Source organism: Erpetoichthys calabaricus, chromosome 8 (assembly GCF_900747795.2).
Source record: "Erpetoichthys calabaricus chromosome 8, fErpCal1.3, whole genome shotgun sequence".
In the NCBI taxonomy this organism is placed as follows: domain Eukaryota; kingdom Metazoa; phylum Chordata; class Cladistia; order Polypteriformes; family Polypteridae; genus Erpetoichthys; species Erpetoichthys calabaricus.
In genome coordinates, this window is record NC_041401.2 from 110,500,051 (window position 1) to 110,527,191 (window position 27,141).

Consider the following 27,141-nt stretch of genomic DNA (forward strand, 5'->3'; position numbering starts at 1 on the left):
AATAACTATATGTTATATATGTGCTAATAAGGTTAGTGCCCCAGCAGTGCCAGTCAGTATTGACATTGGGCTGAACTAAAAGGCACACTTGTGCTAATTCTTTGAAGGGCTAGAGTGACCTCATACTTATTAACACGTTAACTAAAGCATTACCTTTCTCTCCTCTGTGTTGTGAATCATGGAAATCCTAGCTTCATAACGGTCTCTTCTGTTTCCTGGAAACATTAGGAATTATTTTCTTTTTTGGTTTGGGAATCGTGCTATAAAATGAAAAAAAACAAAAAACTGTCTTTTAGAAAGATTTGTGACTGTGCTGTCTGGTAAAGGATCAAAATCCAGCTCACAGGAGAAATAAATCAGAACACGGCAAATGCACATGGAAAAAGCAAACCTCAGTAGAGTACACACTTATATGAGCATCTCATAACAGGCATTATGAAAAAGATTTAATCTCAGTGGACAACTACACGAGTCCATGCTGACATGATAAGATTTATACATTTTCTCCAGTTTTCCACCCACATCTATCTAGGTGCATGGTCAGTTAATGTGTGACTCTAAATTATCCCTGAGTTTGAGTGTGGGTGACTGTCTGTGTGTGTGCCCAGCAAAAGCTACTGCACTGTTCAGAACTGGTCCCTGCCTTGCACCCAAGAGTGCCATGATTGGCTTTGGTGCCCCTATGAATCTGAAGTGGATGAGCTGGTACAGAAAATGGATGAATAGATGGTTGGGATGCTGGACTGATCAATGGATGAATACATTGCAAAAATTCACAATAATAATATGATGTGTAGAATTAGTAGCTTCAAAGCTAAGCAGGTCCTAAAAATAAAACATAAAATGAATATAGTATACTGAATGGACAGAACACACACCCTCAGAAACAATAATAAACAAACAACCAGAGGGACCAACAAACAAACAAACAAATACAGAAACAGAAATAGATTAAATAGAAAATGTGCCCTTCTTAATAAATAAAAAGAAAGGGGCTCATATGGTGGGTGGTTGATACATTTGTCTTCAATATTAAGAATACATTATTAATATCTAATTAAGGAATTAATTAAAACTTATCAATAATCTATCACTAACCTTAATACATTTTGAGCACATTTTAATATACTGAAAAATTAAAATCATCCTTTTGTGTGCAACAAAATATGTCTTAATTTAAAAAAGGTATGATGGGGGGGACTCTAATTAGTCTCTCCATGAGCCAGTGTGGGTGGCTGCATGTTTCCAGTAATGGCTGATACCCCTCCGGGCATAACTCTTGCCTTGTATTCAGTGATGCTGGGATCGACTCCAGATCCCCAAGACTGTATTAAAGGTTTAAATGTTTTCTGTCAGTGGATAGATGGATGATTTTATTAAGTAAATTATAGCACTAAAAACAGATTATGGAATCCTGTTATTGCTATAAATACTTCAAGTATTTTATAATCAAAAAGGTAAAAAAGATGTCATTAAGCAGTTCATTTTTCTCACTGAGAGTGCTTTGGGCCAAGTGTTGATTTGGGATTTATTTTTATTTTATTTTATTTTTTTTGCAGTCTGTGAAGAGCTATTATTCCTCTGAGGGTGAGATTATGTACTGTACTTATTGATTTCTTATAAAAGCCTTGACTACAAATAGCACCTGCGTATTTGATAATATAGTCTCTCAAATGGATAATCTTATTTCAGAAAAAGAGAGATTGAGATCCTGAATGAATATGTAACTCCCCTATGAAAAAAATAACCAGATTAATTTAAACATTTCTCAAAAATATACTGATAATGGTCTTAATGTAGCAGCATTATGGAAAGCACAAGCTGGTTTCTCTGGTGCAATAAAATCATTACTGTATACTGAAGAAGATTGACTGTAGCTTCCCAAGTGACAGGAATGTTCCCTCTGGTCCATAGGTTATCCAGTTTGAATCTAGGAATGAGTTGACTTTTAGAGGAATAATATGAACTTGTTATATTATGTATTGTTTGAATAACAATCACATTATATTAATGTAATAGCATATAGATGGTATATAAAGTATTTACAGTATGAACACATTATACACACAAACATCAGTGCTACTCTTATAAAAGTTGCCATTTTGATTGGACGTTTATCAAAGGTTTGTGCTGAAATAAAAAGAAAAATATACACACTGTGGGTAATGTTAAAAACATACTTCATAAAATATAATGTATTAATTTGAAAACATGTTGACATAATAATTAGTATTCCAACCTTATTGTTTCAGAGACTTGATTTTGTTTCCTGGTTAGTATGGAGTTTGCACATTCTTACTGTATTCATGTGGTTTTCCTTTGGATTCTTCTGTGCCCTTCTACATCCCAAACATGTGTGTATTTGGTTATTTGATGACTCTTGAACTGGGACAGCACGAAGGAGATATGTATGTGTGTGTGTGTTTGTGTAGAGATGGACTAGTGTGCCACCTGAGATTAGTACCTTTTTTCTACCTGAAGTCTGCTGTAGACTCCACATCTTGCAAATATGCAACATGAATATACACTGTATATATCTATCTATATATATATATATATATATATATATATATATATATATATATATATATATATATATACACACACTATATACTATATATTTCTTATCAAAATAAGGTATAGAATGAGTGAATGAATTATGTGCATCCATTACTGTTTGGCACATTAATTTATAAATGTAATTTATTTCTTATACTGTATAATACCATTGTTAGTTCTTACTTTGAAACCAATCATAAAGCTAGCACAGATTTCCTTGTTTATGAGGACATGGTGCAATAAGAAAGCAGTCATGTAGGACAGTGGTCTTTTTCATCAATGCATTCTTTTCCTTTTTGTTAACTCTATATATGCTGTTGAATTATTCACACTAAGACTGATGTGTTCATCCTAAACAATCGATCACAGGGAAGACCATTCTAATCCATACTCTTCCCTGAATGCACTTAAACAACCATGCTGAAGAAAGTAAAAGCACTAGTTACATTTTTAAATATACTATTAACTCCAAAATGATAGGTGTCTTAGTACATTTTTGCAAAGAAATACTGTATTTATCAGATTCCTGTAGAATTATACATGCAAACATTATAAAGGTGCTATTTATATGTATAAAATATTTCCAACTCCAAAATGACAGATGATATAGTAAAAATGTATTTTATAAATGACATGACTGTAAATATGCATACTTTCTAAGCCTTATAAAATAAATCTATGCAGAACTGAAAGGCAAACAGCTTAAACATTTTGCTCACAGTCACAGGACTAGACTTGATTTGTGTGACTCTTGGGTTTTTAACCCCCACAGATTAAAATATATTAAGTTATTATTGCAGGGATAAAAGTTGGCTTAATGGCATTTAGATTATAAACAAAAGCCCTGAAAATAAATCTCAAAAACAACATTAGTTCTCTCCTAGACTTTGCTGTTATATTTTGGAATGCTTCAGGCTAGAATATATCTCAATCAGGACTTTATGAATAGACTCCTACAGCTCTTTCTCAATCATTCAGAATCTCAGACTATACCAGAGAACAGTGAGCAATGCAAATGTCAACATTTTGCACAAGACTGTCCTTCAGAGGGTTACCCTGGTTTGCTCTGTGGTGGATTGAAAACAATTGAAAAGTTACCAATGGTAACTTTAGGTTCTTTTTCAAAATAAAACATTTTTTGTGCCCCTGCTATTTTAGAATACAAACAATAATGCTTCCAACTGTACAAATATGCAGTGTATAATTATATAATTAACTGGCCTCAAAAACTGAACTGCATTGTTCAATTCTGATTTGGTTGCTTCAAAATATACAGAGTCCTCCCATCTTTCACACTATAACTAACCTATATCCTCCCCACAGCTTGGCTCTTCCTAGCTATGAAATTGAAACCTCACAGCTAACCTTAAAATAAATGCCTCTCTGACAGCATCCAGATGTCATGCAGCATAATGATGATTGCACATGAAGAAATTTACATAGCAACTACAGCAAAAGCGAAAGAACTGTAGTCCTTTTTAAGGCCAGCACCCTGCAATACCACCAACCTGCCTACTGGTGATGAAAATTATTTCATAATTATTTTTTTTTCAGATGTAGATTCATTGCTGCTAACAATGTTTCTAAAAATTATCTTCATGCTTCTGTTGTCTGGAATGGCAAACAATGCTCAGGATGTTTTAAGAGGACCAAGACCAATCACACCAACATCAGCACCAGAATGTTCAAGTAAGAAATGCTCTTGGTAATTTTAATTATGTTATTACTTCCTAAATATTTCTTAGATAATATATTTAATCATTCAAATTTTTTCATGAACAATCAAACAGTTTGTATTACACTACCCCATAGTGAACACTACTGTGATGCTAAATAAGGTCAAAGATACAGTACATTTTAACCTAAAAATACACACATTTTTTTACATTTGGTGCACAGACAGATTAAGTGACTTGGTTGTGGATCAAACAGTAAATCAGTACTTGGGTTTTCAAACAGAAACATATTGGTTAAATGTCCAGTATGTTAGGCCACACTGCCTTGAAAATATAAAATACATCCTTTTTTTGTTTTTTTGAAACCCAGGGAAGATGCCTTCTGAGATAACAGGCCCAATGGAGAGGTGATCTTTGAGCTGTTTGGATTTTATTATTATTAATTTATATATCAGAACTTAGGCTTTTAGTCACTGATATAGTTCATAGGTCATCAGGTGTGCTTCCCAATTAGTGTAAAATCAAAACAAATGATAGACATGAATGGTTTGATTGAAAAAGGTAGAGTAATGGAGACACTTACTAATCAGATCATACCTTCTTGTGGTGCTTGAAATCACTACTTTTTCTCAAATGACAAGTGCCATTAAAATATTGGTGGGCTAATGTTCTCTGTATCAGGCTTCTGTGGCTATATACTGTATAGGTGTAAGGGAAGATATCATCAAATTGCACATCATATCATTGGTCTCATCCTGATTCCCTTTGCTAATCTTTTTTGCAACAGTCTGTTCAGCGACAAGTTTTGAAGATACTACTCTGTACTACACTCTCAGTATTTTTTCTTGTGCATATTGCTCTCTGTGTGAAGAAGAATATTCTAATGTTTATGCAAAATGTACCCTTAAAAGGTTTCCATCTGTGTGCCTGTGTTCCTGTCGAAGAACTCATTTTAAAGTAACCACTGAGATCAACTGTACAAATCCCCTTTAAAATTTTAAACACTTTGTCACCTCTTAGTCTCTATCTGCTTGAACAACATTTCCCCATTCAGATCTAGAATCACCCCAATCTGGAGTCTTTCTCACACTGCTATATCTCTCTTGAAACATGGAGACCAAACATGCACACAGTAGTTCAGATGAGGCCTCACTAGTGAGTTATATAGCTTAATTATAATTTTCTTTGACTTATTTTCCACAGTTTCTGCTACTACATAATAATGCATTTTGTACCATCCATTATTGTAAAAATGAGAATATGCAGTTCCTCAAGGGATTTCTATACAGGTTTGAATGTCTGTCTGTTTGATAAGGCTGCTAGTCCACTTGCCCCCTCTTTCAGATATCTCATTGAAGATTTCATTCTGACCTCCTGTCTGTTTCTGCACCCCTTTCCCTAATCTGCCATGAGACAGTTAGAAATTCCCTCTTACGTTTATTTCTAGCCAAACCCAATACCTCTAAGGTCAGAGTGACCTTTATGTCACATTGCAAGCTAAAACAGGCCAAAATTACCTCTAGCTGCACCGGACATCCTTGATATCCCTGATGTCACCTGACAAACCTAAATGATCTTTTAAAGGAAAAGGTCTAACCAGCAGGTTTTAGGCTATCTGTCTTAAAAGATCAAGATGATCACTCTCTTCCATGGCACTCACTTATTTATTATGTCTGTGGCACCCACTATATATATATGCTAGTTGTGCCACCGATGGGAGGTGACATTATATTGCCAGTGGGAAATTTCCTATCTGTTTGGGGCCCATATCTAGTCCTTAACCTGAGCTGTGCAACTGTAGTGTACTTGTGAATCCCTGCTACTCTTGGGCCACCAGGCAAGACTAGGCACAGTAATGTAACACCAACAATAGACTATGACTACAATGCCATACATTAAATACAAATTAGACCTTTAGGTTCAATACCCATTATTTTAACTCATTAATCCACCCTTTCATTATCAAAGATATTTAGGGGGCTGGAGCATATCCAAGCAGTACTGAGCACAAGACAAGAAACAACACAGTACATCACAGGGCACATTGATGCAAACACCTAAATTAAGTCTTAATTAAACAATTTAAAGTTGCCAGTTAACCTTGATATATGAAAGGAAAACCAAAGTAAAAATGTATTTTCCACCCACCTGCTATTGAGATTAAGAAAACAGACAAACGATGGTGTGATGATTCAATTACGTGATAAAACCTGCCTGCTCAGGCAAAGCTAATTGGCTTATTTTCATAAGAAAATGTTCAGCAGATGTTTTATTAAAATTTTGAACATTTCAGTTATTCTTTCTTATTTTCAGTAGTTGCATTGTGATTATAGTAAAAAACAGGTTAAAAAGTCAATGAAGTTGAAATGAAGGTCTAGCATGTAATCAAATAACACAAAAATCAAAGATATGGCCTAACCTATCAAATGGAGTGGGTTGTCCTAGTGCTCCTTCTGACTTTCACATTAAAAATAAATTTTTAGTTTATTCCCACGACCAAGTTTTCATCCTCCACCACCTCCAGGCTACAATTTCTTGGACACAGTTTTGGTCCTCTATATTTACTCTTTTCTGACCACACATTAAGTCAGATTCTCTAGTCAAATGTTACAGTAAATGCTGCCACTTGGTGCCTCATATTGGTGCTCAGAGGAATAGCTGGTCCTCAAGTTAGGAAAGTTGCTTAGCTTCATTGACTGTGTTACTCCAAATGTATCTGTTTAGACATTCTCATTTGAATCAAGTATAACTTGTATCTCTATTCAGATATGTGTTTTACTAGAACAAGTTCTATCAGAAATAATTGATTCCTTAAAAAATAAACACTCAAGGGAGAGATAAACAATGGGATAGTACAAAGTAGTAAATAAATAAGAAAACTCACAAAGCCCAATTAATCTGGTTTCACATTCTGTCTTTAAGATGGTGTAGCTCACCCACATACCCACTGCCCAAAACTTTGTGCCGTAAGCATAGGAAACCAACTCACTTTTAAAGGCTCCCTGCCAGCTAGGCCTTTGAACCAGCTCACCTTCCAAGACCAAGTTAAAATGATCCAGCTGGCTAAAGAGCAGTTTTATACCCGATCATGGTTCAACTGCCAAAATAATCAATGGAATCACTTTGAAGGCCAGGAATACCCTATGGCCATCCCCTCTGAGCTCCCACTTAGGATCCCAGTACTTCTAATCTTGTGAGTCCACATACATACTTAAATGACCAGGCACACTTAGTGTACCTAACAGTGTATAGGGGCTGCATCTGTAAAACAAATGCACTCTTTTCTGCACCTTACCCCCAAACTCTCAGTTTACTGCCCTTGAAACAATTTTGTCTAGGACATATAATGACCTTACAAGGTACAGCACATTAAAATGGTTGCTTACCTCTTTCCAATACTTACTGATTCCTTTAATAAAGTAGGGACTGTCCATGCTTCATCTTTGTTGTCTGCTTCCTACCAGCCTGGCACCCTGTCAAATTATTATAATAATTATTACTTTGCTATAAAAAAGGTGCCTGGACAGCAGTGTGAGAAATCATTTGGTATAAGTGCAAAATATACTGGAAAAAAAGAGAAAAAGAGACCTGTTATTCAGAAAATATGCATTGTATAAAAATTTACATTCAAACGTATAGTGTATTTAATTCACTTATCCCGCTTGAGTGAAAAATGGAATGGTGATCCACCTAGAAAAACTAAACAGATGACTTGCCTTCTTTTCAATACTGTTGCTCTGTTAAAAAGATGTGACTCAGATTTCATCAAGTCGCTAATATTCAAAAATTCCATTTGAGTAAGGCATCCACGTAATGGGGTGAATGCCAACCACAGATTTGTAGCAGTTTCAGTTTTACAGATACATTCAGAAGAATGAATTCTGAAAAATGGCTAATTTATAGTAACAAGGTGATCAGTTAAATTTCATGGTGTTAAAAATTGACAATCCTAGCTAATTTATATTAAAAGTAATAAAAACAAACAAATGAAATGTTCTGCCTCATCTGTTTGCTAAAACACTATTATGTTAATATAAAATGAATTTTTCCTTTTTTCATTTTTAACAGAAACAATAAGCTGCCCTGTAAGTCTCCAATTTGTCATTGACACCTCGGAGAGTATCGCACTGCATTACCTTCCACCAGGAGGTCTTGTAAAACAAGTTTTGAATTTTACAAGGATTTTTGTGGACAAACTTTCATCTGCAAAATACAAGGGTGCTATCGACATCACCTGGGAAATGGGGGGTTTGCACTTCTCAGACAGAGTGGAACACTTTAGCAGTGTTACCAGTAACCAGAAGGAGTTTATTGATCGGCTTCTAAAAATCCAGTATATTGGGAAAGGAACATTCACGGATTGTGCACTGGCAAATATGACTGCTGCAATGGCAACACAAGCATCAAAGAACACACGGGTCCGCTTTGCAGTTGTAATCACTGATGGACATGTTACGGGAAGTCCATGTGGTGGGATAAAGGTCACAGCAGAGAGAGCTAGAGATGCTGGAATCAAGCTCTTTGCAGTTGCTCCAACTACTTCTACATACGAGTCTGGCTTGAAGGAAATAGCAAATAACCCCTCAGAACTGTTCCGTAACAACTATCAAGCAGTTAATGAAAATCTTTTAGCAAATACTAAAATTATTGACAGAATTATCCAAATCATGGTAAGTACCACATTTTATTCTGCAAAAATTCTAAGAATTTTGAATGCCTTAAAATAAAAAGTCTAATTTGAATCAGGCAGCATGGCGATGCAGTATTTAGTATTGGTGCCACATGGAACCATCATGCTGCATTTGAATCATGTGCCTGGTCATTATCTATGCAGCCGTTGCACATTTTCCCTGTGTCTCTGTGACCTTTCCTCTCACAAACCCCACATAGGTCTGATTATTTGTTGATTCTTAACTGGCTCTGTGAGTGTACCTTATGCTAAATGCTGCAGGAATAATCTCTGGTCCCTTATGACCCTGTACTGTCTTAAGCAGATTTGACAAATAATTATACACATATGCATACAATATCTTTACGCCATTAGAAATCTCTATATATATGGAGTCTGAGAAAATAGTCATTTGTGTCTCAACAAGTGTGAAGTTATAACAGGATAGTATAGTACAACTACAAACATACATATTAATGGTCATTGTCAACAATTAATAAAACAATACCTTCAAATTAGGCAAAGAGGCTAATGAATAACTTTAAAAAACCTTCCAAAAGCAACTTATATCATAGGCATTCTGCCATGTTGCTGTCAATTGATTTTCAAATTGCTCATAATGAGACATTATACTGTAAATAAAATATTATTGACAGTCTAGATAATTAAACATGTTGTTTTGAGCAAACATTTGACATTAAGGCCTGTATTTTGCCTTGGATCCTGCTTATGACAGATGAAGGCCAGGGTTCATGTCTCTCTGTCTCTCTAACCCTCTTTATGCATTTCAAGGTGTTGACCTCAATTTCTAAAGCTGCTTTTGAGATCCTAACTCAGCTTACTACACCTTGGCCTTACACCTAATGCCTATTATTGCAAGGGACAGATAATAAATAAAAATATGAATGTAATTGTACACACACAATAATAAAATATTGTAATTCATCAGTGGGTTGCAGGATATTATTTTATTTGTTTGAAAATTCCATTTTCTTCTAAATTAATCAGTGGATTATAGATCCTGCACATTCCCCAAAAAAATTCCAAGATTTTTGTGCAGCACATCTAGGGCAGCTGCTTGGGGGTGTCATAATTAGCAGTACCCTCAGAAACCCCAGAAACTTGTATTTGCTTCAAAGTAAATCAGTGTCAGTATGAAGTTTGTACAATTTACATATCAGAATGTCTATTTTCAATTTCTGCCTACTTAAAAAAATGTGTATTTTTAGTGAAATTGTATCTCTAAATTAGTTTGCAAGCCATATGATGGCCTGATATCCTTTGGAAGTGCTTATCTTCCATTGAATTCGATGCTGCCAGACTAGTCTCTGCTTAACCATAATGCTGTATGAGTAAAAGTATACATGCTAGAGACAGTAATCGATAAAAATGAGAAATGACCAGAAACTCCATATTCAAAAAGTCAAAACTGAGAACAAAAAAGACCTTTCATCAAAGACAAAAACACAATCAAATTTTCGGGGTCAAAAAACAAAAGCCAAAAATTAATTAGCCAGAAAGTCAAGGAAATAACTTTTTTTTTAAAATCTGATTTTAGAGTACAGTAATCTGTTAATCTTGGATACCCTGCTGAGGATGACCTTTAAACTGTTGCCTGAATGACATCACAAATTAGTACAATAGTCATAATAATAGCCTTAAAAATATCCATCACGATGAAATGTAAAGAAATTCTGAACTTTTAAGTGAAGTAAGGTGCAACAAAACAGACTTCAAATTCAGCCTTTCTATGTATCAAAAACTCATATTTCTTACATAATGAACTAGAAATTATTTTACACAATGTATAATTTCAAAAGATCATAATAAAAAGAGCATTCAGACTGAGGAAGAAAGAACAACCAGATGTAGAGTCTGAAGATATTTGACTATATTCTTATTTGAACCAACAGACAAGTACTTTGCATAAGAAATGCTCAGACCTCTTATGATGATCACTCCACTTATTTCAGTGAATTTACAGCTTGGAGAAATCTCATGCATTCATTCACTCACTTAATGATTTACTTTTCCCCACCATCTAAGGATCACTGGTTTTTTTACTTTCAAAATTACCAATGTGCCACATACAGTATTGTTAGTGATTCTACCAATTTTCTTAATATGCTTTTGTGTTCATCTAAATTTAGTATTTTAGTGTTGGCCCTTTTGCTAGTGATTTGAATTTTGACATTGCTTGCCTACCTGTACATTAATTACCTAGCCATAGCTGAAACTGTCTCTGCTTTACAGGATTAAAGTGTTCACTTTTATTTCCTGTAACACAGCAAACATCTTTTACAGGAGCTAAATGGCACACTACTAGAGCACCTGTTTCCCTTTCTTTCTCTGCTTTGAAAACCACATAAAAGGTGTTGATGAAGGAAGATGCAGTGTGAAAGGAGAAGCTAGGAGTTGGGTTCACAACAATGTTGTACAGTGTTAGGCCTAAAGAAAGGTCTGTTCTTACGAAAGAATAATCAAATAATTCAGGCAGAAGTGCATTACAAAAAAGTCTAAATGAAGAAAGCAAAAAACTCAAAATGCCAGACACTCAAGGGGCTCATGTGATCCAAAATGTTTGATCAAACCACAACCCAGCAAGCCACCAGAAAGAAAACAAATGTTTTAATACATAACTAGAAAAATCACAACATATTGGTTGCTAGAGCAGTGAGTTTGTGCAGTTTTCTACAACTGAAGAGAAGCTCACCTGGATCTGTCTACCCTGAGTCTTTAGTTCTCTGAAATGCCTTTCTCAAGATTTCTTCCATTGTTGTTCCAGTGTTTTGTGGCAGTTTCTTTCTTGTTTTCGTAGACAGGCAAGGTTGGGGGGCTGTCAAAGCCTATTGAGGCATTTCTCATGTGATTTATGGCTTTACAAGAACTAAATTGTTGTTGTTGTTGTATTCAGATATAATTGAGACTATAAACCCTACATTAAAAAGTGAATTAAAAAGTAAACATTTAAAGAGTCAGAAAAATACAGGTATATCTTAACTTCTTTTAACTGTAAATCTGACAGTATTGAACTTTCCTAAATGAAAAAGAAAAGGAAAAATGGTCAGCTAAATAAACAATGGGATCAATTAAAGGTAACAATGACTTGCTTGTTGAGAAACTGGTTGGAACAAAAACTTGCAGCCATAGGGGGTCCTGGGGATTGAATGTTGAGAACCACTGCTCTAGGTGAATGCATTTACTGGGTTTAACAGCTCTTCAAAGTGTCCTATATGGCACCCCTATCAAAAAACATGTTCTGCAGTTTGGTAGACATTAGTACTTTTGGGACCTTCAAAACTTAACCTGATGTTATTTTATAGAAATCAGAAAAATACGATTAATAACCTTTACTGGGCTCAATGGCCTGTTCTTGTCTAAACTGTTCTAATGTCAGTATTTCTCCAGTTTTGCTGAAAACACCATAAAACTATTCTATTTTGAAAATTAATACATTAAGTGAACCAAAAATGCACAAACAGATGAGCAGAGGATAAGCATATACTGTAACAACAGAAAGACTCAGTACCAGAATAACAATAACCCTAACACTGTAATTTAATCCTAAACCCGAAATTATAAGGTGCTTTTCCACCACAGAAACTGTAGAAAACTCAAGAACCTTTGTAGTATTCCAATCATACGAACTTGGTATATTTGTAGCTCTTGATAGGTAGTTCCTGGTACTTTTTTAGCTCCTACTCCAAGGTATGAACTTTTCATTCAACCAGGAACTATTGTGGATGGACCTCGGGCAATAAATTGTGCTGATTGGTTGACCACAAGTTTTCTGAGGCACACTTTGCACTGCATCACTCTTCATACCTGCCTCCCTGGTGCACTGAATCATGCAACTCATTGACACAACAATCTTCCCAGTGAACTCCTGAATTCACTTTGCATTGCATGTCACATATTTTTGCATAAAGGTTATATTTCTATGGTAAGGCAACACACAAAAGTGTCCCAGGGTCTACATTTTACAGGAACTCATTGGATCAGGAAAATAAAGTTCCTGTGGTGGGAAAACGCTTGTAGTCAAATGAACGGTAACCAGAATTCAAAATGCTGAGAAAAACAATGCAATTTAACTCACAACAGTCTTTAAGAGTAATCCGCAATCTTGGACACTATAACATACTCTGCCATGGCTTTTAAAGTCTCATGTGGATGATATAACGCTGCATAACTTCTAGGAATTGCACTCCTTAGTGTAGCAACTAAAACCTGAAATGACAGTGCTAACTATAAAACAAGATGAAGACACAACTGATGCCAGTGATAATAGTAATAAAATATATCAGTCCTCCAGAAAAAAAATAGCATCAAAATGATGTTCCGACTAAGTCCTATGGAGTAAACAACCTCCAAAAGACCCATATGAGTCAAAGAAAAAAATCCTTAACTTATAACAGGAGCAATAACCTATTTACCCTTCTTAGCTCACCAAATTGTTTGCCACAATTTGAGAACTGAAAACAGTAATCTACACAGCATCATCAAACTCTGCCTACACAAAGGTCTTTGCTTTGGCTATATCTGAAGAATTATACCATCTTAGCATTCCAGTATATCTAGGTCCAATACACCGTTTCTTTAACTTTGACAACTTCCTCTTTGGTTGGAATATATAGTACCAACAGGTCTTGTCATGACAAGCAGTGATCTGATGACTTTTTAGTCACAGCTCCTTAAAACTGTCCATAGGGTCCATTCACCCTCCATCCCCACAACCTGTCCTGACATATTGAGAAGGCTGTTTTGAGGATGACAGTTGAATTTATAATCTTTAAGCATAATGAACAACCAAGAGTCAAAGTTGTCTTCAAAGTTGTATTGAGCTCACAGTCTCAACCACCAGAACAAATTCCAAGTGTATGACACCCAGCCAAGGGACTTGGAGTGTTACCACACCAGCTTGGGGCATCTTCTATGGGATAAAGTTACAGGAAGAGACTAACCACTACCTAAAGTAAGCTTGTTCCAGGGACACTTTGTACATAAAAGTGAATGTGACTCTGTCTAGCTTTCACTTTTCAGTCTTGTGTGTAAACCCTGGGTTTGTCTTTATCTCTCACTGAAGTGACACCTCATATCCTAATTGCTACAGTAGTTTCCATTAAGGTCTGGTGCATTAGGACTAGTCCTAAACATAATGGAAATTAAATTTTGGATTGGGCTTTATGTGGCCACTCCTATTAGATCAGCTTGCTATGGCAACCATACCAAGAGCATATGTCATAAGAAAACATAACTCAATAGAAACACATAACCCTCTGCATCATTACAATATCAAATTGTAAATGGGAACTTTTTAATATATCTGATTAATGTTGTCAGTCGCACAAAATGACCTTTTTAAGATATTTTCTTTAGATTTTTGGTGTAATGCAGTCACATGCAGATAAGGTTCTATTAACAGAGCTACTGAATCTACTAGTGGAAAAGAACAGTGACTCAGGAGAGCTGAGTGACTAAAAACAAGTTACCACTTACTATATGTAACATGTACCAAAAAGTACTGCTATTGTTCAATCAAACTTTATACATTTTCAGACTGCAATACAATAATAAACATTAGAAGGAAAAACTGAACAGAGATGGTTATTAGACACCACTGCAGCTTCACATTGATCAGATTGTCATTTGATTCATGACTGGTGTGCTTTCTTTGTGGAGTTTCCATGTTCTGGTGGGAGTCCAGCATCCTCTTTATATTTTCTGTTCAGCTTGTTGACTACATTAAACTGACTAGGTGAGAGTTTGTATAGATATGTACATAACAATCCAATGTGATAAGCACCCTATCTCAGAATAGTCCCTGCTTTGCATCCACTGCTATCAAAAGACTGTCTTTTCAAAAGCATGATGAACAATGAATGTTTAGAAAAAAAAAGGTAGCTGAATGAAATAAGCAACATGAAATTCTCTGAGTGCAAAACATCTGTAGTAATGTGTTACTTACATGACAATGATTGACATAATAAAGTACTCACATCTCTTGGTCAAATTAATATAGGAAGTGGAAGACAATTTATGTCCCATCTGCTGAAACCTCTAAACCTACCTTTGATACAATATGTAATATCCAGAGGCAAATAACACTGAGAATATTAAAAGAAAAAACATTGGCTTAATTAAAAATATTGCTTCCTTATTTACCTACTGTATCATATAGCACCTGACCAAGACAGGCTTCTGTCATCATTATAGTCTTTGAAAATCCAAGTAGGGATTATGGAGAAAATATCAAGTTTTACATGAAATTCAGGTATAACTTCAGCCTAATATTATGTCCTGCTATTTACAATTAGTGTTAAAACAGAAAGATGTCTTTAAGCAAATAAGGGACTTTTTCTCTAAAACTGCTGAACCACATTCTACTCCACATGTTAGATTATCCCTTTTCCAGACAAATGTACATGGACAGTGTCTTTAGCACTGTTGCTTATTTCCTTTTTTCATAAATTAGCCATCATTTTGGCACACTCCAGACTTGTCTTTCTGTTAGGGAAAGAAAAAGAGTTAAGTGGTCATATGACAAACAGTCCTCCTGTTTGGTATACAATACACGATATGCAAAAAGGCATCTTTTCAAATGTTATGACAAATAAGTGTTGAATCTTTAAAATTCTACCAATAAACATGTTATGCCAAAAGGTATATGTAGTAGAAAAATAGTTCAGCCAAATAAATGTATATTTATTATTTAATACAGATAAAAGTGACTTTACCTGACTGAAAACAGTGCAATATTTCTAAACGGCTATTCTAATAAATGTAATAACCATATATTTTTTTTTGCTTACAGCAACAAGAAGCCTATTCTGAGGTGAGTGTTTATAAATTACTATATTACAGCATTTACTGTTTAAATGAATTAAACTACAACATATTACTGTAGAATTATGTTATAATATTCAAAGTAAGTCAGAAGCATTCCATTTTTGTAAGTCTAAAGAAAATGATGAGATTAAAGAGTAACAGAATGATAAAATAACTATTACTGACCATTCAGTGATTCAGGTTTTAAGTGTGACTCCACTGACAGACTTTGTGTTTAATGTGTACATTCTGTCTGTGAGACTATAAACAGCGACCACCAAATCAAAGTATAAAGTATTTTATTGGTATAGAATGTTATTTTTTGTGGTAGATATTGAGGAAATCATAATTCAGAATAGGGAATCCTTAAGCATAAAGAGTAAAATGAATGTTTCAATAAATTCCATTTGTGCTGAAGTAGGAAAAGGTTTATTGGGATTTTTTAAAATATGTTCTCATTAACATTTTATTTCTTTATACAGTGTTACAAAGTCACATGTGTGGAATACAATGGGCCACCCGGTCCAAAGGGCTTTTTGGGACAAAAGGTAAGACTTGTCTTAAAGAACATAACGTTAGAAATTTTCCTTTATACAGTATGATAGAAGACTATTCAGCTCATTATGCTCATCTGGTTAGTTAATAGTTTAGTTGTCCCAGTATTTAAAAGCTGCCAGGATTACAGCTTTAATCCGTAGTTTGTTGTAGATGCCCATGAACTGATACATGAAGAGATGCTTCCTCAATTCCATTTTAATTTCTCTTTTTTCCAACAGTGTTCACCAGTATATGATTTACTGTTTATGTATGCCACTGGTCTTTTTTAGCAAAATAATAAGGTTTAACTTGAATGAATTCTGTTTGATTGACTTCATAGATAACTTTGAGAATTTTGTAGAACAATCCCTTAGTCTGTAAGTAAGATACTTCTTTGAATCCAGTGATGCTTGCTGCTGCTAATCTCTGCAAACATTTAAAAGTGTTGTGTCTTTTATGTGCTGTGGTAATAACAGTTGTGCATTGTTATCCAAATGTAGTCTCTGTTAAACATTTACATTTTGTGCATTATGTTCCTTGATTTCAATTCAACAGTTTCATGATATTGGACAGCACAGTTGTGCAATCCAAGACTGTAGAGTTTAAACCCCTTGTCTGTAGTTTTTTACACAGGTATTCTTTTTTTCCTCAAATATCCAGAAGACTTGCATAACTGGTTAATGCTAGCATAATGGAAATAAGTGTTGTCTCAAATGCCCTGTGATGGGCTGGTGGTGTTGTCCATGGTTTGTTCGTACCAGCCCTGGATGCTGCCCAGGATAAGCTCTCATCCCCCAAAACTGTGGATTGGAATAAACAACTTTGATAATGAATGGATGGGTGGGATTTTATGCCCTTTGAAATGTTTATTTCCCTTTTAATTGCTTATGTACGTTACCTGAAGGGAGTGAATACTGATTCAATGTAAACCCCTAGATGTTTGTAAGAGCTTACTTTCTATAGGTAAGCATCCTTCATTTTGTATTTATAGATAATGTTTTTTGATCTGCCCTGTAAAGGACTGGAGCTTTGGCCAAAGCTAGTCTCTGCCTTACAGGCAGTGCTGCCAGTTTAGATGCAGCTCCATCCATATGTAATTTGCATGTACATTTGTTACATTACACTGTACTTTTTAAGTTATTGCATTGATTTGGATTTTTTTTGTTCTCCCACCTCAGTATTTGCTTTTGTCTTAATGCCATACAGTGCAATGTTTGCTAAATAAAGGGTTTCATGCATCCTTTAAGGAGTACTATCTTTACGTACTAACACTAAAACCTACTGTGTGTTTACAACTGTAACATAAATATATGTGAATGCTGTAGATAACTGTTGAGTAAGAAATACAGAGTGATCATACCATATCATTTATAGAAACTGTGAATCTACAAACACTACAGATCTCAGTTGCCTTTGGATGACACCAAATCTATGCATTTTCTTTTTCTCACCTTTTTAATTCAGTCTGGCTATTAATTATGCTTCAGAAGTATTGAGCATATAACCAGAAATCATGGTTACTCTACATCATTTGAGCAGTGTTGAAACACTATGCTATGTATCCTAGACTAGAACATCAAGAAGGAAGCCCTAATTCAGATAACAATATCCCTATTTCAACGTAGAAAATAAGTAAACTATACCTGAACACAGGATGAATTCCTTAATTTGAATCAAATCAAAATAAGTACAAATAACAAACAACAAAAATGCATGTAACTTGATACTAGTTTGTATGAGCGTCTATATTTTTGATAGAATTAATTCAAAATAGTCAAAACAGAGAGAGAACAAGAAGGCAAAACTTAAACTGTGTTCAACATGAAATTTTCATAAACATGTATACACCAGAAAACAACAACATATATGAAGTTCCATTAGAGACATGAGAAACCATTATCCACTACAATGATGGTATATTAAAGCAGCTGAATAAAAAACACAATTTAGGTTAACGTACAAAGTGTGGCTTATAAAAATCAACTTATTTAACTCCTAATCATATATATTTTCTTTTCTTCAGCAATATAACAAAACCAGTTAATGATAAACATTTTTTGAGTAATTAAGCAAGAATTGGGTTAAATTCCTAATTCCCTATTAGTTTATTTCTCTAGCTAGTAAATGATTTCCCTAAGAAATACAGTTAAATACACTGCTGCTTTTGACAGATAAAATGCAAAGAATGCAGTGGGCTAACTTTGATAGTTTACAAGGAAAAATTAAGTATGAGATTGCAATGTTCTAAATCCTTAAAACCAGCCCTTAAAAAAGCAAATACAGACATTGGATGAAATATATGGTTCAATACTGAAAGCCTATCCACTCCTACCTGTACCCACAGATGATGTATTTGACATTGTAAATCAATGTCAAACACATCGAGTATCAGAATTCATTTTAGGACTGTACGCAGGAGTGTCCTGACATCTTCAAAACACTCACTCCCCAGCTTTTAATGAATTATATTTCTATCTTACTTTGATTAAATGGATTCTCACTGCTATGTTTCTCATCTTTTCAGTTTTAATAATGTAAGTGCACTCTTTCAGAAATTCTTAATCTTCCACAAGCTTGTTGTGATAAGAGGTCCAATTTAGACTTGTCAATGTCAACGCAAAGAAAAGAGGCAGATATTTCCATGCTCTGGTTTTCTTTTATAATTTTCCATTTGGTATATAACACAGAAAATGTAGAGCGAAGGAGGTTGTTCTGACCCTGTAAGTTCACCTGTAATGTTTTAAGTAGTTCCAGATACCCGAGGTGCTACTACCTCCTGTTTTTTGCAGAGGAATAAGACCTCCATTGTTTAAATCCTGTCTGTGTCATAGTTTGAAGTAAGGACAGTACAGCAATCTTTTGTCCATCCTGAAATGTGAGCCTTTTCTAATGCCTATGTCACATTAGACAATGTTTCCAGTGACTTTCAGTCATAGCCCTCGTTTACATAATCTTAGCCAGGCACAATCCCATAAAGCCGATTGTCTAATGGGATATATGCAGTGACTGCTACCAAAAAGCCTGTAACTTACTAGGATAAAATCAAACTGGTTTGATTTTCTCTTTAGTTAGAGGGGCAGGCTGTTTGTATGTGAGAGTTGAGAACCAATGAGCATTCAGCTGGCACTATAAAGCATAGACTATACTATACTATTCTCTCTGATGTCTCCAGATTTATGTACTAAAACAGAATAAGAAAAAGAAAAAAGGACAGAGAAAGCAGTTAAATGCACCACAGCTATTAACCCTTCACACAGTACCAGTACACCATTGTCAGGCAGCATAGGGGCTGTTGACATCACAAATAGAGAAGCTAATCTCTCTGATGTCTAATATTTTACTTACCAAAACAGAATGGAACAAAGAAATAAAGTGGAGAGATTGTTGCTGAACTCGCTGCAGCTGTTAACTCTTCATAAAGTGTTGGCTCTGTCAGACAGCACGCTATTGGTTGTCAAAAAAAGTGGAAGATCAGCACTCAGTAAATGTGACGTGGGCTGCGATTTACACTCATGTAATTTTACATGATGCAGTGATGAGACAGTCACTGCAATCGGCAAATCTGACATACTTCACAACAAAAAATTGTGTAATGTGACATTGACAAAGGTGAGTGCTTTTCATCTGACATACACTTTTACTTTGTTTTCCTTCTGTTTTTCACTGGCAAAAATCATTAGCACTTACAGAAATGCATACACACAATATGAACAAACTGTTCTCCACCATGAGCAGCAGAACCTTATTACTTTCTACCTACATTGCACTATTAAGTGTTAGAGATAGGGCCCAAGAAAGATGGTAGTGATCTTGCATACAGTGGTAAATAAGAGCAAACATTTGGTGCCTCTGTAAGTCACATCCAATTACCACTTACATATCTCTGACACTGCGGTGGGCTGGCACCCTGCCCGGGGTTTGTTTCCTGCCTTGTGCCCTATGTTGGCTGGGATTGGCTCCAGCAGATCTCCGTGACCCTGTAGTTAGGATATAGCGGGCTGGATAATGGATGGATGGATATCTCTGACATGAAGCCTGAATGCCTCCCTGGTTAGGTGTACATATTTAACCAGAATTATTACTTGATTGAATTCCAGACTACTGGGTCATTGCTCTATGTACTGTATGTTTTATACAACTGGAGGGTCTCCTGTGACGCCAGCAACAAGTTTTATTATTGACTAAACTAGAGGATGGAGAAAAGGTCCAGATTACAGATGTAACACTATCTTTTAAAACATTGCATTTTAGACACTACCAGTTGTCTTTATGGCTAACTAGTGTTAAAGGTTTCCTTTGTGTAGATATAGGGATTTATATAGTAAATAGTAAGGCAAGAACCCTGCATTGTATAGTTAAAATGCTGTACAAAACTAATTTTTTAGAATTGTGATTCAACTCACCTTTTATTTATTTTTTATATTTGATTTTGAATAGGGTGCCAAAGGAGATATTGGTAATCCAGGTCCCCCTGGTGAGAAAGGAAAACAAGTAAGTTCAATATTTCCTTAAATACATCCTCAAAAAATGTCCACGCCTACAGACTTTATCAATTAAGGAAACCTCCAGTGCCAGGCTGCATGTGTCATCACAGTAGCAGCCTAGTATTAGAAAGCACGGTTAGAAAAGGCAAGAAATATTTTTTGGTTAGCATAATGGAAAAAGCCTGTCTTTTTCAAGCCCCACAACCAAAAAAAAAACGTTTCCCTGATGTATGTTACCTTTTCCTGATGATTTCCACAGCTCATGTTGACTCAGCTCTCTCCTTTTCATGTACTGGACTGTATAAGTTCAATTTATATTGGAGAGTAGGAGTCACATGTTCCAATTATTATCCACCATTCCTCTTCCCTGCAGGATTCTAAACACTGCCTGCTTGTAATTGGGCATCTGGCAAAGAAAGGCACCTACTGCATAATGAATAATTATTTTCAGTGCCTGTTGCTGCAGTTTTTCCACCTCTGTTATGACTTTTTCCACTAAGGTGTGCTTCTTTAAGCTAAATGCCTCTTAGCAATAGCCCTAGCAAAGACTTACTATTTTTTACTATCTACGTATCTGCTTCGACACATTTGCTGGTATGTGAACCTGTAAGTTCTAGGCATTGTGAAAAGCTGCCACAATGTGTCAAGTCATGTCAGTGTCATCAGGTATTGTTTGGGCCAATCAGGGTACTTTACATTGTTAACAATTCGTTAATGATACTGAGTTTGTTCATCTGGGATATTATAATTTGTATTCCTAAGCTTACGTTTGTTCTGCAATATCTGAATACAAAATCAAATATTTTTTTTATTAGAAAATGGATGGATGGATGTAACAAGTGCATGCTATAATTTAAAAGTAAATAATGTGCACAATAAATTTTGATAACAGAAAATACAGCATTGATGTGATTGTTTCAAATTTACAGTCTATTTCATTTTTTAGGGTGATCCAGGGATTGAAGGCCCCATTGGATATTCTGGTCCAAAGGTAAATCTTTTTTCTAGCTCTTTTCCCGCTTTCATGCAGGGTCAGCTGTCGAACATGTCCATCGCCACTTGGTCTGGTCAAGGGGGTCCTCAGGAACAATGTTGACTTGCCGTACATCCTGTCTGATTTGGTCATGCCAATGTTTTTTCAGTCTTTTTTGTGGTCACTTGCTCCAGAGGCTCAGGCATAGAGCTGTCCTGGCCACCAAGCTGTCATCAGTTCGGATGACGTGGCCATACTATCAGAGCCATGCACTACGTAGATTCTCATCAATCGGTGCCACGCAAATGAACCTCCGGACATCTTTGTTCGCTTGCTCATGCTTGGTGGAGGCTGGTGAACATTTGGTCCCATACATGGATGCTGCGCGGATGACCGCTTTGTACATCTTTCCCTTGAGAATGCTAGGGATCTTGTGGTCACAGAGGACACGTGACCTAGAGCCACTTCAGCCAGGCTGTGTTGACTCAAGCTTGGGTGTCCAGGAGGGTGTCACCATCTGTACAAATGACTGATCCCAAGTGTTTAAATTGAGTGACCTTCTTGCCTGATGACTCAGATGGTCCCATCGGTTTCAACACTCCATGTATTCAATTTTCTTGATATTCAATTGGAGACCATATACTTCGAGTTGTGTTTTTAACCACTGTGTAAAATCTTCTAAGGCCTGCCGGGTTTCCTCTGCAAGCATGATGTCATCGGCATACAGAATTGTCCATGGATGCGGTGTCTGGAGAGCCATTGTGGTCGTGTCCATGCATAGGTTGAAAAGCATGGGTGAAAGTGCCAATCCCTGGTGGACCCTGATGTTGATGGTGAAGGGTGGTGAGATGCCAGCTGGAGACGAGACTATGCTGGTGGCTTCTGCGTAAAGCAGTTGTGTCCACTTGACATAGGCTTCTGGTATATTATGAATTTGGAGGGCTCATCATATGAGGTCTAGGAGTACTTAGTCAAACACCTTCTCCAGGTCTAGGAAGGTCATGTAAAGCTGCTTATTCTTTTCCTGATGTCTCTCCATCAGGATCCGAGTGGCACGTATGGCCTCCATCAAGCTGTGGCCGCTGATGAATCCACACTGATTGGTTGAGTTGGCCACAATGTCCCGTAATCTTTCATCCTGCATGTGTTTGAAAATCTTCATGGTATGATAAAGTAAGCGAATCAGGCGTTAGTTTACACAGTCACTGATGTCTTGTTTGTCTTTCCATATTGGAATCGTAATGTTGGTGGGCCAGCACCGGGGGTGGTTGTGGGGGGGGGGGGGTTGTTGGGGGGGGGGGGTATGGGGGTGTATGTTTGCCTTTGGCAACGATACTGTTGTAGAGTGTTGCCTGCAGACTGGCACCACTACCACAGTGTAACTTCCATACCTCCGCTGGTATATCATTTGGTACTGTGGCCTTCCCATTCTTTATCTTCCTGACTGCCTGTTCAGCTTCCTTGGTGGTTTTCTGGGGTACTGGGCCTTCAATCAATTCAGCTTCTGAGATAGGCGGGTTCAAGAACTTTTCATTGGAGATCTTCGAGAAGTAGTCTTTTTAGTGTTGTAAGATATCAGTCAGGTCCTGTAGGATTTTCTGGTCTTCTGTCTTGATATTTTAAATTTGTCTGATATCTTGGGTTGATTGGTGACATACATTGGTAAGTGGAATAATTTGTTGGCAGCTGGGTGTACAGTTCTTCACAATGTTTGGCCTTGTACTTGGACACAGCCTGCTTTTGGATTCTTGTGGGTCCATCAAGTTTAATCCTTAGGTTGAATATGAGGAGGTGGTGCTGTGGGGCTACGTTGTCCGATGGAATTACCTTTTCATCCAACATCAGCTTGAGGTCACGCTGCCAGAAGATGCAAGAGTTGATTTGAGTGGTGTGCCCGCCGCTATTGTAAGTAACCAAGTGTGATGTTCGCTTTTTGTAGAAAGTATTGATGATGACAAGGTCACGGGCCACTACGCAGTCTAGTATCCGGTGTCCGGTGTTGTTTCGGATTCTGAAACCTTGGCCTCCGTGCTGCTGCATGTGGACATCCCTGGTCGATCCAACGTGTCATTAGATCACCGCCAATAAGTAGGTGGTCATCATCAGGTATAGATCGTAAGAGTGTATCAACACTTTCCTAGAATTCGTCCTTCTCACCTTCCAAACAGTTGGTTTGGGGTGTGTAGCACGAAATATTCTGGAGCATGGATGTTACTCAGTCAAGTTTGATGGTGATGAGACGGTCAAAGATTCGTTCCACTTCCTCCACACTACCCCTGAATTTTTCACTGACTACGATCGCAGCTCCATTTTGGGTGCCAGATTGGCCATGTTAATAAAGCTTGCAACCTTCTCCGATCTCCCTTGCTTTGGAGCCTTTCCATTTCGTTTCTTGGACACAAGTGATGTCCACTCATTGTTTCTTCAGTACTTCAGGCAGCTCACGGCTACAGCCAGCGAGCGATCCATTATTGATGGTAGCCATTCGAAGCTGGTGATGATACTCCTGTTGTCTGTGTTGTCAATGATCTTGGACTAGCTTCTTCAGCGTGCCCTGTCCATGGGCAGGTAGCCTTCAGGATGTGTCCATGCCGCTCTGGCGATGTGGACGCCGTAGCATAACCAGATAAATGGCGATTGTCTGATTCCATAAGATGCGATGAAATACTTCCCATTGGTGTGTCGCAACACCTGATGCCAGACCCCCACTGTTAGCCAACTCCCGAGAGCCATGTTAGCAGTCGGCACCATAAGGAGGTGGTGATGGGATGTAGCCTGCCCATGGTCCAAAGGTAATATGAATGGTTAAGATTTTGTTAAAGACATATGGACAACTAAATATCAAAAATATGTCTATATTGGTCCTATATGATTGTGTGATTGTGCCTTCAAATTTCTAAAACAATTGTTTCATTTCTTTTTCAGGGTTTTCCTGGATTGAAGGGTGACAAGGTAAGGTATACTTAACAAAAACAAAAAGTGGGCAATATAATGAACCTTACTTACCATCTTTTACATTATGATGGGAATTTCTACATAAATGAGGTAAATGTCAGTAGAAAATTTTACAATTCAAATAACATAAACAGTTCCATTTATTAGTATTAGTAGCAATATGTTCATGTTTTGAGAGTACAGCAAAATTGTTATTTACATATTTGAGCAACATGCAACACGTTGTAACAGCTGATTCACTCTCCAAAACCAGCAGCTACACCACCAAGACCCATGGCCAGGCAAGTTGAGGACATTAGACCTAACAAACCGTACTATTTCCAAATAAACTTCCATAAGATGCGACCCCCCAACCAACCCCGACATAACATTCAACCCCAAAAGTGTCATGTGGAAAGTAATAATAGAAAGATGTGCAGCACAAAGTTAATATACAATACAAACCCTCACTTTACCCCACACTGAACACAAACTCAATAAGACACATAGAGAGTACGAAATACACATAAAAGTCCAGAAGATTTAACGGAAAATGGATAATGTTTGTGAACCTGGTTCAGCTGGAAAAATTGTCCTACGGAAATTACACAGATGAAAATGATGGCTTGCTCCTCCCCCCAAACAACAAGAAACAGTCTCACTGTTCGGTACGTGGCATAATCCAGAACCCCAGAATTTTGCGGTGCAAAGATGTTGTTGTCGGGAGTTGAAAGTGGCAGGTAGACAAAGGTGTGAATGATTTTGATTGCTGCTTTCTTGTCTTTGTAGCAAATTGACAGTCTAGTAGAATGGGATTTTATTTTTTTTCCTTTCTGTCCTTCCATTTAAATAATGAATGATCGGATGCAGGTGATGGGATTGACAGGACCAATTATCATGAGGGACCACAGTTCCACAATGTTATTCTTCCCCTTTTGTTTCCAGGGGAGCATATTTACATACACACAGACCATGTAAACAGGACAACAAGACGAAAGATGGGACTCAGCACAAAATACATTTACGACGACATTAATCATGTAGCACCACTACATTGTCTCCCTTCTCTAGTGCCAAGATAAACTTCATTTTATTGAACAGAAAACAAAAAGCAGCTTAATTGATTTTCAGTAATGCTTCCAGTTATGAAACCCTGTGAACAAATGTCAGTATAAGTAATAGAATGGAACAGAAATAATAGTGTATGTAGTACAAAATCTTTATGTCTGACCTAAAAACAGAATAGTAGCCATATTCCATGCAGGCCAGAGTGAGAAAGTGAAAATGTGATGTGCAACCTCACAACCTGCTGGTGGATGGATTGGTGGATGAGTGAATGCATAATTCTGAAATAGGTGATATTTTACTGGAAACATGCTCTCCCTAAAAACAGATTCTTTTATGTTATTGCCTGGTGCCAACGCACAGACCTCAAAGCTGGCGCTGAAAAGACAAAACACTCAAACTTCATAGAAAAATAACTGAGCTTTCCTGTTAATGCTGAGATTTTATATACTGTATATTATATATGTACTGTATATACACATACATACATAAACAATTGATATTTATTATATAAATAAACAAACAAATAAATAAATATTTATTTATGTATATAAACAAATTTCAATTCAACCTCAGCAAGACAATATGTGGTGGTGGACCTTTAGGCATGCAAAGGAGCATCTGAGACCTGTCACCATTTAGATGGACATGGAAGTGGTGGAGAGCTACAGATACCTATGGGTTCATATAAACAACAAACTGAACTGGTCTGACAACACAGTGGCGATGTATAAGATGGGCCAGAGCAGACTGTACTTTCTAAGGGGACTCAGGTCTTCTGATGTTTGCAGCAAGCTACTAGAAATGTTCTATCAGTCCATAGTATCCAGTGTGGTGTTCTACACTGTGGTCTCCTGGGGAAGCAAGTTGAGCTCAAAAGAAGCACAATGCCTGAATAAACTTATGAGGAAAGCCTGCACTATCACAGGACAAGCCTTGGACACACTGGAAGCTGCTGTAGAAAATAGGATGGTGGCAAAGTTGGATCCCATCATGAAAAATATCCTCCATCCCCTCCAGGAGCACTTTTAGCTACAGAATAAACTTTATCTAATCTAATCTTTTCTAATAATACTGTAGCTTTTTGAAACAAGCAGCTATTAAAGCATGGAAATAGCAGTCTTTGGTAAAACAGGAACATGGCCAAGTTTATTCTCTGTAGCTGAATTTATGGCTCTACAGTAAGCTTGGTTCTCAGGAAAGCTCCAATGGATAGTTGGCTTGATAAAGTACTAACAAGACAGCACTTGCTGTAGGTTATTAATTGAGTGGTCCTCAAGCTATTTTACATTGCGACTCTATACAACATGCAACAAAAAGCTTGAAAAGAGAGTACCTTCTTGAGCTGAAAAATGAATAGTTAAACCATTATAAAACACTGAAAAACTGAAAAAAGCCAAATCTTACAATGCAAGATGT

General features: G+C 36.7%; 1 protein-coding gene and 1 long non-coding RNA gene across 3 annotated transcripts in view; one reads left to right on the forward strand and one right to left on the reverse strand.

Annotated features, from left to right (window-relative positions):
* Window positions 1-27,141, forward strand: part of LOC114655941 (collagen alpha-2(VI) chain-like) — an 81,922-nt gene that overhangs the window by 659 nt on the left and 54,122 nt on the right. For both annotated transcript variants that reach the window (XM_051930593.1, XM_028807265.2), the window contains exons 2-8: window positions 4,114-4,248; window positions 8,304-8,905; window positions 15,716-15,736; window positions 16,212-16,277; window positions 20,704-20,757; window positions 21,697-21,741; window positions 24,649-24,675. In XM_051930593.1, the coding sequence (XP_051786553.1) occupies window positions 4,137-4,248; window positions 8,304-8,905; window positions 15,716-15,736; window positions 16,212-16,277; window positions 20,704-20,757; window positions 21,697-21,741; window positions 24,649-24,675 (927 nt within the window). In that variant the 5' untranslated portion in view covers window positions 4,114-4,136. The remainder of the gene's footprint in view (window positions 1-4,113; window positions 4,249-8,303; window positions 8,906-15,715; window positions 15,737-16,211; window positions 16,278-20,703; window positions 20,758-21,696; window positions 21,742-24,648; window positions 24,676-27,141) is intronic.
* Window positions 30-11,716, reverse strand: LOC127528912 (uncharacterized). The gene is made up of 3 exons (XR_007935531.1): window positions 11,618-11,716; window positions 7,622-7,708; window positions 30-260 (listed from the first exon to the last, which is right to left on the reverse strand). It is a non-coding gene; the product is annotated as an uncharacterized LOC127528912 (long non-coding RNA).